General features: G+C 36.4%; 1 protein-coding gene across 1 annotated transcript; it reads left to right on the forward strand.

The window, feature by feature from the left end:
• Nucleotides 1-539: 539 nt before the first annotated feature.
• On the forward strand, nucleotides 540-11,583 carry tmem184c (transmembrane protein 184C). The gene is made up of 10 exons (XM_088633152.1): nucleotides 540-1,072; nucleotides 2,347-2,477; nucleotides 3,169-3,205; nucleotides 4,992-5,197; nucleotides 5,855-5,929; nucleotides 6,238-6,331; nucleotides 6,969-7,081; nucleotides 7,901-8,000; nucleotides 8,456-8,627; nucleotides 9,357-11,583. The coding sequence occupies exons 1-10, from the start codon at nucleotides 956-958 to the stop codon at nucleotides 9,635-9,637; spliced, it is 1,326 nt and encodes a 441-aa protein (XP_088489278.1). The 5' UTR covers nucleotides 540-955; the 3' UTR covers nucleotides 9,638-11,583.
• Nucleotides 11,584-11,845: the final 262 nt, after the last annotated feature.

Genomic DNA, 11,845 nt, shown 5'->3' on the forward strand with positions numbered 1-11,845 from the left:
AGTTCAGTTTGTCATATGCATAAGTGCAATGAAATGCTTAGAATTCCATCGTAATTAATACTGTAACATTTATTTAGGATAATAACATTTTCAAGCTTTCAATAAGTTGCGTTCCTTTTTCTATCTCAGCAAGTTGTTTCCACTACCACAATAAGGCGATTTGAGATATCCTGTCATGAAAGTAACTGTATACAATAATGAGTTTTTTATTATAGGTATCCTCAGACTTATTTATTTTAATCTTTTTTGTTACGAGTATAGCAGTAATATACCCTGGTAATGAACAGGTAAAAGCACTAATACGCATCATCAGCCATTACCCTAAGTCGCACATCACTTGACTGCACATCTTAAACTACAGTGAACAAACCTGAAATCGTATTTTCTTGAAAATGATAGACCAACCAAACCATTTACTTTAGCACAACCTCATGTTGCACCAGATGTTGATTGATAGGTAGAATGTCCACTTAATAAAAAGATATGTGGTGACGTAACACAAAAACCCAATCAGAATTTAGCAAGTGGGTCGGACCTTATGAATCTGGGTTTGGTTGTCGCGAAGAAATGACAAAACTGAAGAAAATACAGGGGGTGCATTGTTTGTGAGGCAAACTTGTTTTCTTCTGTAACAGCCCAGACAATACAAAAAGTTTTCACGTATGTTTGGCATTCGTTAGGTTAACGAGCTGTGACACTTGTCACTTGTAACAATGACTGTGTTTGTTATGTTGGGGGAACACGAAACGTGCAGTAAATAGCGCTAATATGGTTTATTTACAGTTATCGACCGTGACAGTCTCGTGATTTCAGAGTATGTCAACCGCCTTTATGCTGCCACTTCTAAACCCTGAACATGTTTTAAGATTTTGTCGTCTTCATGTTCTGGATTGGTAGCTGAGCGTTGTATTTGCACTTTGCGGCACACATTGAATGTACGAACAGTAACTGAGAGATGCCTTGCACTTGCGGAAACTGGAGGCGGTGGATCAGACCGCTGGTGGTCGTACTGTACATACTGCTGTTGCTAGTGGTCTTGCCTTTTTGCGTCTGGGAGCTGCAGAAATCGGAGGTAAGATTAAAATCGTTCTTCGTTTAGGATGTTAAAGGGTGTATTTGGTCCGGCCTATGACTGCTCGGGGGGGAAACAACAACAAGCTGTGTATTGTTGTCACCAAATCGATGCCTGTCAGGTAGCCGAATGATATCACTATATGGTATTAAGATTGCGGATCGTTACAGGATGAGTCAACAGCCACACCAATCACATTATCTGGTCCTCTCACACACTGATGCAAAACAGTTGCAGACAGGAGTGATGGGTGGTAAGAGCAAATATGACTTAGTAAACGGGCCGTGAGAACTTTATTTTAATAATAACGTGTCTTATAAGATAAGCAAGCGAATTCTACAGGAATGCAACGTTTCAAAATACATAAAGTAGTAGTTTCACACAGTTCTCGATCTTATTTGATTTGTTGCTGCTTAAATACAAAAATGCAGCCGCTGAAGTATCTCTTGGAGTGTGCTGTAACAAATCGTTTTCCGAGATCTTTAAATTTGGTCTCGTCCACGTAACTGCGGAGTGACGTTTGCATTGTATGTACAGCAGGATTACAATTTAGGTCTTTAATAAACAGTTACTAAACTCGGATTCAGTGTAATGCAGGTATAGTCCCAGATCTTTATGTGTGAATTGACATGTGATAAATATGAAAAGCAGCACTGCTTATGTCACTAGGATAATTGAAAAATATTTACATATTTCTGAATATTCACTGTTCACATTGCCATACCTTGTAGATAGTGCCTTGCAAAAGTATTCATCCCTATAATTCATGTTCTATATTGTAGCTGTACAAATTATGTATATACGTCCTTTCTAAGTTTATATTTTAACTAGAATACTAAAACTATACACTTTTATGGACAAGAGCAAAACCTGAGTTATATATTCACCCTTCTAAGACAAGATTTGGTGGGAGCAGTTTTGACACTATTATATCTTGATTTGTAGGCTATAAAATGTTATGTAGCCTGCATTTCAGAATACTTAAAATATTTACATAGGGGTAAATATGATTTTGTAGGTATATTATATGCCATGTTCAGAAGTTTAAAAATCCATTACAGATTCTATTTTATGGAGTTTTCTATTTTCCTTTTTTTAAAGTCCTCTTCACATTTCTTCATTAAGTGTGGAGCATGGCACAAATCCTCACTGAACCATGTGTAGCCTACATTTTGTGTCCTGAAGAATATAGTCAAGCCGGCTGTATGTGACATCATGTAGTTTCATAGCCATAGGTGGGTCTGTTACATTGTTGTTTCCTTTGTCACCCTCAGGTTGGGACACACAATAAAGCATGGTTCATTGCAGGGATATTTGTGTTTATGACTATACCTATTTCTCTCTGGGGAATCCTGCAGCATCTTGTGCATTATACTCAACCTGAACTCCAGAAGCCAATTATCAGGTGAGTCCTCCCCTGAGTGTAACATTACTCATCAAAGGTGCAGATGTTGTTAGTGCATATAGTCACATTCACATGTGTACATATGTGCATGTAAAGTCAGTGCAAAAACTATTGCAGCTCTTCTGCATATGAGCTGTTGAGATCTTGTTAACTTAGTGTCCAGTTTGTATTTATTCTGTGAGAGCGGGTCAGGTTCAAATCTACCTTTTGGTGCAACTGAACTGTTAAACATGGAATTGGCTACAAATATTGTTTGCTTGCTGTGAATGTCCATTTGTCGAATGATTCATTTTTACTCAGGCTACATGCGTATATTATATTTTTTCTAAATTTAATTTAAATTGTTGCTCTTAAAGAAATGACAAAATCCTGAAATGTGTTCCTAAATTGATATACTGTAAATTACTTTAAACAAGGTAATTCTTGGACGATTAACAAATAAGCAGTCCTGCAGTTTCAACTTTTTTTGCAGTACCTTAAAGATACCCACAGTGATGAATATGGAAGACTTTAATTTAATTGGCCAGAGTTTAGTGTAAATACAGCATGTTTATTCTGCCTGGTCATGTTAAGACCATATAGATAATACCAAGATTTCATTACCAGGGTATATTAGTAAAGCAGACATTTGCATTGTTTTAAAAACATTCATTATGATTTTAAGTCTTTGTATTTTGCTTTTTCTCATCAGGATATTATGGATGGTGCCAATATACAGCTTAGACAGTGTAAGTACTGGTAAAGGTCTTAAACAAATTCCTTTTATGTCATACGGTACAGACATTAAAGGTTTTTGTGATTCATTGTTCAGCTATGTAAGGTGAATGTATAGTTCATGCATTATAATATTGTATTTCAATATTCTGAGTATCTGCATTAACTCTGACTGTGCAATGCATTTTTAATTCACAGTTTTCTCATCTGAACACTCACACAATTTATGTCTCATGGCTAATATAGTTTATATTTAGGTTAGGAAATTGAAAACAGTGTGTCTGTCCCATTTACAGGTAGTGCAAAGGAAAAGGAAATATTTGTGTAAATGAGGGCAACAAGTATACTGAAAGCAAAGGTTTCCACATGCGTTGCAGACATTAATTAAGCAAATATCATCCCAACGGTGTAGAGTGGATTATACAAATGACGAACAGACATGGTTGCATGTATTCATGGCTGATAAGGCTGCAAGAGCAGACTTCAGATTTTGAAAGAGGGGTGATTGTTGGGGTGCTTTTTGTAGCAGCGTCAGTGATGACTGGATGATGTTTCAAAGGCAATGGTGTCAAAGTTGATGTCAGCAAAGAAATTCAAGGGAGAGATAATCAGCAATAGTGTGCGGCAAGCACACACTCTAAGGTTATGATATTGTGATTTGAAGTGCAAGACAAAACAGGCAGGCGATTGCAGATTAGTTGACTGCAAGTGCTTGGTTCCAGTGGCTCTGTTAATGTAGTGGGTGCATTTTCCTGGCATGGTTTGGGTGACCTTTTTTCTTTAAGAGTGCAAGTTACATGCTAATCTCTATATACTAGTACCGAAGGATTATTTTCACCCAATGTTTCAGCCTTGCTTTCCTGCTAGTAGGGGTATCTTCCAGGATGACAATGCACAGAGCACGTGTGATCTCCCAGTGGTTTGATGACAATGATGTGATCCACATGTCATGGCCTTCTCAGTCACCGACCTGAACTCAGTTGAACATTTATGGAATATTCCTGAAAGATAATTGAGATGGCATTTTCTATCTCCCTCAACCAGGGATGAATTAATTTACTTTCTTATAGAAAAATGGTGTTGTATTGCTCCTACCAAATGCTAGACATGCTCTGCGCCATTGTGTTTACAGTCTATACTTGCGCATTAAGCAAATTTACATTGATATCCCCATTTTTTGTCCACTACCTATATGTCTGTCTGGCTAATGTGCAGTATGGGATGAGGCAGAACAGGCGTCTTGCATTCAGAACACAGTTGAAGAAGCTGTAAACCTTGGAAACAGATATAGTTTGAAGCTGTTCAAGACATACAAATAATTCTTTGAGAGGTTTTGCATTGTTTATAGCCGTGCATTTAAATTGAACAGATTTTCTAAAGTGACCCACAAATGCGTACCTAAGTGTGTATGATTTAAATAAGTTATGTGGATCTGCATTTAAAACTGAAAACAGGAGGCACTTCTTAACCCAAAGAGTATGGGCGGTATAGAAGAAGCTACCCATCCATGTTGGAACCCTTTACCCTGTTTTCTTTCAGTAATCACCTGGATGAGATCCTTGGTTCAATTAACAACTTATTACCAAACAACGTAGATGGATCCATTGGCCTCCTATTATTTGGAAATATTCTCAATCATGCGTCAGTTAAAATGTTGTTTTAGGAGGTTGAATAGTGTTTTATGGACTAGTTATTGCTACCGTATGTATTGTGTACATTAATGTATACAAATGCAACCCTTATAATACATATATTGACATGCTGAAATATAATTTAATTATTCTTTTTTTGTTCCTTTAGTGGATTGCTTTGAAGTACCCTAGCATTGCAATCTACGTTGACACATGCAGAGAATGTTATGAAGCATATGTCATTTATAACTTCATGATTTTTCTGCTGAACTACCTGAGCAACCAGTATCCTAGTCTTGTGCTGATGCTGGAAGTCAAAGAGCAGCAAAGACATCTACCTCCATTATGTTGCTGTCCACCCTGGCCTATGGGAGAGTGAGTATCTGTTATTTCTCTAATCACAGGTTTTAAAGTACTTATACAATTAGAAGGGTGAATTTTCATGAAATATAAAGATGGTTATTACATCCTGTAGACCTAGGAAATGCTTTATGGTTCTGCAGACTATGGACAGTTTCCAGTTTTCCAACTATAAGTCTGTCTGAATAGTTAATGACAGCAAATTACATAGATTTGTAAATTGTAGTACTTTTTATCTTATCTTGGATAACACTTGCTGTCAGATTCAGAAAAAATAATTTAATAATCAATAGACCTTTAAATCTAGAGATTTGAAAAACTGCCAGAAAATGAAGTGAAGATGCTTCTGATATTCTCTAAGCAATCGAACATTGTGCATCTTTCAGTCTGCTTTTGTTGATGAGTGACAGTTGAAACACCGAGCAGTGTTTTCATGATTTCATCACCGTTTTTGGTGCTTAAGCAAACTGCATACTGCATTTGCTGGCCCTGATACCGTATGTGGGATCCCCAATCAAATAGATGCACCTGATGAAGACTCCACAGCCGAAACATCGTGTTTCTTTTCTTCTAATTTCAGCATGGAATAAACCTTTCTTACTGTATCTTTTCACGTCTTCATTGTGCTTTCCTTTTTATAGATGCATCACTTCTGTTCTGCTTTTCCTGCAGGGTTCTGTTATTTAGGTGCAAGCTGGGGGTTTTACAGTACACAGTGGTGAGACCTTTTACCACAATTATAGCATTGTAAGTAAAATACTCCACGCTACTTTATTTTGAGTTATCATGTTGATCGGGTTTATAAAATTGAAATAAGAATGTTTAGTTCTTGAGGAATTTAGTTAAGTTTCTAAACATTTTAATCATTGCCATTTTTCTGTATTTTAACCAGTTTCTCAGTTAAGCAAAGGTACAGTAACTGCTTATATAGGACAAAACTGATGAAGCTATTTAAAGACAGTGATTCCTCTCAGCAAGTATTGCTTATAGTACAAGACCTACTTTCTACTTTTAAATAGAAAAATGACATTAGTGTTTTATTTTGCTTTTCAAAGAATTTGTCAGCTGTGTGGTGTGTATGATGAAGGAAACTTCAGCTCAAAAAATGCATGGACCTTCCTGGTGATCGTCAACAACGTCTCACAACTGGTACAGTGACTTTCTCTTGAGAATCTAGATTTTTCACACCAATGGTTACAATTGTCTGTTTTGATTCCATGAAACTGAGATGTTCTAGGTCAAAACATAACCGTAGGAGCAGTAGTTTTACAATTATTGTAAAATAAATTTATGTGAGGATTTGTAGGTTCAAGTTGCAGATGATTTTTTGGAAATCAATTAATCAATAAATAAACAGAAGACATATTATGCTTTCATATAATCTGATTTTATTAACACAGATATAAATTCTGCATCTGTACATAGCAGATAAGTATATTGACTTTTAAGGAAGAGATGTTCTCCTCGTATTGGTGTCTCCTTTGTTACAGTATAAAAGTTCTCCAGAGATGTTCTAAATATGAATTTAATCCAGATGTTGAACAACACATTGAAACAAAGTGTTGGGTTGTAATTTGTTTTGCTGTTTTATTTCATTATTTTATTTCATTGTTATTTTAAGCATGACACCAACCCACATTCTTATTTCATACAAGTCAGAATCCATGCTTGACTTGTTTCAAGAGTGTATTGAAAATGTATTTTCTGTAATTTAGTTAAGAGAGGATTTTAGTAAATCAGTGGAAAACAGAATAAGTGATGCTGAAACTCTTCTTTTTACTTCCAGTTTGCCATGTACTGCCTTGTGCTGTTCTATAAGGCTTTGAGAGAGGAGCTCAACCCAATCCGCCCTGTTGGGAAATTCCTTTGTGTGAAACTGGTTGTGTTTGTGTCATTCTGGTAGGCTACAGATGTATATTTCCAATCATGTCATATACTACTCGGCTTTTGTAAGGGATATTCAAGTTATCTTTACATTAGACTTTACACACTAAGAAAATGTGACAGTATAATATGTTAGAGTTTGTTTCTCAATTGAATAGAAATATGTGATGAATGGCATCAAACCTGCACTACCCCCACCATGGCATTATAAGGGATTCAGTATTGCAGCAGTATGGATCTTTGTGCATTCATATTCCAGCATACCAGCATTCTATTCTGTCATTGAAATAATTGTCTGTATGAAACAATGTTTCATGGTTGTCAGTTGACAAGTCTATTAACTTATCATTGATATGACAGTCATGGTGATGGGAAACTTAAAATAGTTGTTGGTATTTGTAATTTTGAACTTACAATCCATATGCTTTCATTTCTCACATACTGTACCTCTGTAGGTGATAGGAGAATCCAGCTTTGTCAAAAGCAATAAGCAATAACTACCTTAGTATTTAGTTTTTTGTGGCATACCTCTAACAAGTGTTCATGGGATAAACCCAATGTTTGGTAGTAAATGCTAAACAAACATAGCTAATGCTTTCTCTTTGGCTATAGTCCATCAGTGTTAAAAGAATATGAGAAGTGCATGTGGCTAAAACCAGAAAAGTAGATTTTCTTTTCTAATATTGTTAAGATTGTGCTTTTCATGAATGCCAACTAATTACTTTCCTTTTGGATTGTATGTGTTAATGTTATGCAACACTGTATTTTCAAGTTTTTGTTTACATGCGGCAGGCATATTATAAGCTAGTTACAAGTGTCCTTACTCTCTTTAAGGCAAGCAGTGTTCATCGCTTTTCTGGTTAAAGTAGGGGTCATTTCTGATTCTCACACTTGGGACTGGGACAGTGTGGAAGCTGTGGCCACAGGTTTACAGGTAAGATTTATTGTCTTTTCTTGTGCATTTTGGTTACCAACAACTAAGGCTAAAGGGAAAAAACCTACCTTCTTTTCTTCTGGTTATAGACCTAAAGTTTGACATGCCAAGTGGTATATGAAGGAAACTCTTTCTTTATTTCCTTCTTAATTTTTAGAGCGTATGCTGTTTTCCATTATAAATCTACCTTATACAGCAAGAAATGTTTTAACTTTTAAGTATAGAGGAATTCATTTAAAAGTGTTAACGGGATAATTTAAGTTCACTGAGGATTGCAAAAAGTTAACTATGTCATAAATGTTCAATGTAAATGGCTTACATTGTTATTTATGGTCCTCTTTGCCTTTTTATCAGTGGTTTTGGAACACTGTGCATAAATGCAGATCAGGCTAGTCAGATGTTCAACTTAACAAGGGCTATACCACTCATTGAATTGAATGAAATCTGGCTTTCAGGACTTCATCATCTGTGTGGAGATGTTTCTCGCTGCAATTGCTCACCACTACAGCTTCACTTACAAGCCTTACATCCAAGAGGCTGAGGAGGGCTCATGCTTTGACTCCTTCCTTGCCATGTGGGACATCTCGGACATCAGAGCTGACATATCGGAACAAGTGCGGAACGTTGGTGAGCTCATTTTTTACACCCTGAGTTTAAGACGCCCGACTCCACAAAGCACATTAGGAGTTATGTGTAGTATCACATACTATTTTGCGACCCAGGACTAAAATGTGGTATTTGTCCTAAGAGTTAGGTTTTGTACGTTAGTCAGAGGTCTCGCACATATACAGAAAATGGTGATACCATTAGTCTTTGTTCATTACTTGTGTTGGATTATTATTCTCTTAAGGTGAACTATATTCTTAAGAAGCTTATTAAATGCAAATGTTACTTTCAGGTATAAGCTTCTTGTTAATTGCAAGGTTTTTATTTTAAATAATTATACACAGAAAATAATGTACAGGGCCAGTCTACCCCTTTCCTCCAGAAGGATGCTTTCTGATGCACTTTTCGTAGAACATCAAGTGCTGAAGTTTGATTACTGTTTATTTTTCTTAAAACCACTGACCAGTTTTCCAAAGTCTTATTACATTCTTAATGTGTGCTGTGATGTACAGATAAACAAGGTAATGAAAGTAACTTGATGCAAAGAAGTTACAAGTTTGTATCATGCAAATCAAGTGCAGACACTTGATTTATTGCACTACCTTGTGGACTGCAACCCGTTAAATTCCTTAATGCTGTTGTGATCCTCCACCCCCACTCACACAGGTCTGAAAAAGAAGACTTTTTTTTGCTAACATTCCTGTTGCATTCAAAAAAATAACTTCGTCAACATTTGTTTTAATTCTCTAGGGAGAACTGTTCTAGGCCGTCCAAGAAAGATGTACTTTGGGGAAGAACAGGAGCACAATGAGCATACCAGTCTCCTTGCTGGAGGAACACAGGAGGCAGTCACGGATACCTCCTCCATGCCACCATCACCCACAGGCCGCTATCAGGGGTTTGGACAGACCACAGTGACACCCCACTCCTTATCTGCGCCCGCAGGACTCAGCTCTGCCACACAGGTGGGGGACGAGGACTTCCCCAACTCCCTGGCTCAGGATACAAAAGTACTTCCGAATCCAGATTAACCGCACAGTTCTTTAATGGTTTCCATTACAGCAACAATATATCCCTTCTTAAAAATACAACTAAAAGTAAAAGTTTTTGCACAGAAGCGAGGTATGCCGGTATGCTTTACCCATTTGTAAACATGGGAATTAACATGGAAGTTGATTTTCCAACATCACCATATGACCAAAATCAAAAGGAAAAAAAGCACATGGTTTTGTTTTTTGTATAGTAGTGTTAGTGTAGATATTCCCGATGAAGCGCTCAGCAACTGATGTCATCATAAGATGTTGGCCTCTGCATTGTGAATGTTAAAATTGTTACTAGTGGTGTTTAAATTGCATATCTAAGCAGGACCTGAAGCTTCTATTGGTCTTGCTTTCTTTGGTTTAATTGATCTGCTGTTTTAACTGTTAAATTAGCCCAGTTATTTAATTGTTGCTTCATAATGTGAGGACTTTGCAACTGTAGTCAAAGGATCACTTCACACATTTCAGAATTTTATTTGGTAACAGCATCTGCGAGGCCAGCCTTTTTTTATAAGAAAGCAGAAAGAAGCTCTTTTGTTTAGCATAGGGGAAGAATATGAATTTGAAAGAAGTTACTGAGCTAGATAATTTTGACAATATTAAACTGCCCTTAAATACCATTAAAACCACAATCCTATGTGTAGGTTTAACCAAACAGTGAATGGCTCTGGCCATACAGGGCTGGTCACATTGTATATCACTGACCTCGGTTCAGTTACAGCTCAGGTTGAAGAGGCCTTGTGCAGCCAGTTTAAAGTGTCAGTACTGATTCTGATATGCAACAGGTTCCATCACAGAAGCATTCCCATAACCAAACTAAATCTAAACAAAACTGACAGACCTTACATGAGTAGTGCTGGAATTTATAGAACCTTACTCTTCCTTTAGGTTTTTATTCTGTTAGGGGTATAAATTGGAAAATGACACTAAAATATTTGTGACAGATTTGTATTGCTGCTTGCTTAAGAGGAGACTATGCCAAATATTAGTTATTAATACTGTTTACAGCTGTTAATAGTACATCTTAAAACAACATAATCCAAAGTGTGATTTAACAGCACTAATGTTCGGACTTGTGACCCCTTTGCTTTCATTACTTTTGTTTAGTTAAAATTTTATTTTCATACTTAAAGGATTTTTTTCTTGATACCCTTATCTTTGATTTATGGGCCAGACAAAGAGGTTTCTTCATGATTTTTACAAGCTTGCCTGCTGGTCCCTGGAGTCAGTATTGTGATCTGCCAATATTGGCAGACACAAAACACCTATTAAATCAGCTTGATAAAGAATACAGATTACAAACCAAACTAAAGGGGTGCTCTTAACTTAGGGCCTGTTGAAACCACAAATTCTGTGAAATTAAATATATATTTAACTGCAAATCACCATTAGTGAAGAAACAGAAAATGATACTCAAGTTAATTTGAGTATGGCATAGCATAAAACAGTTAAACCACCAGACTGTAATACAAAGATATGACTAATACTGTATAATATAGTAAAAACCTGTATCTTAACAAATTTGCAGGTATGAAACCTACTGAAAATATTTAGTTTTGCACAGATGCAAAAAATACCATTGTTGCTTTCATTGTAAAACTTGGTTTAGCTTGGTTGACATTGAAGCTATATAATTCAATTTAGCATACAGGTATCTTGTATATCAATGCCTGTATAAAGGGGATGTATGTCACTGTACAACACAAGAGCTTCAGCAGTGGTTGTGCAACTGTGCTGTTTTGCCTTACATGCTGTACACCACAGCTCATTAAACTGCAGAATGCAAAGTGTCACTTGGACAGATGTCTTTCAGTGTACAGTGTTGTGACTGTAGCATAAAGGTCCTGTATGACAAGTCTGGATACCATAATGATCTAATGGCCTTTGGTGTAAATATTCCATAAAATATTTTACTGAATAAACAGTCTGAATATTCATTTGCATTCTTCTAAAACTCGTTTTAAATGGTATACTTTTTTTGAATGTATTTATGTTCTTTTAGCAGTCCAGTTCCGGATGTTTCTGCTCCAACTGCAGTTGTGAGTTTTGTGCTCACTATTGAACACACTGTTGCAGCTGTATTTGAATAACTTTTCACTGTCAACTGTTGGAAGAATCCTCTTCTCTCTCTCATATTATTACTTGTTTACACACAAAATACCAGTGTTAGGCTGTCATTATCAAATAAAGTCAAATTTG

Source organism: Lepisosteus platostomus, chromosome 1 (genome assembly GCF_059453375.1).
Source record: "Lepisosteus platostomus isolate fLepPlt1 chromosome 1, fLepPlt1.hap1, whole genome shotgun sequence".
In the NCBI taxonomy this organism is placed as follows: Eukaryota; Metazoa; Chordata; class Actinopteri; order Semionotiformes; family Lepisosteidae; genus Lepisosteus; species Lepisosteus platostomus.

Excerpts from the sequence above, each read along its gene's own strand:
- tmem184c (XM_088633152.1), top strand. The coding sequence starts at position 956 with ATGCCTTGCACTTGCGGAAACTGGAGGCGGTGGATCAGACCGCTGGTG. Across the intron at positions 5,198-5,854 it reads CCACCCTGGCCTATGGGAGA|GGTTCTGTTATTTAGGTGCA; the intron begins GTGAGTATCTGT and ends CTTTTCCTGCAG. Across the intron at positions 8,001-8,455 it reads CTGTGGCCACAGGTTTACAG|GACTTCATCATCTGTGTGGA; the intron begins GTAAGATTTATT and ends TCTGGCTTTCAG.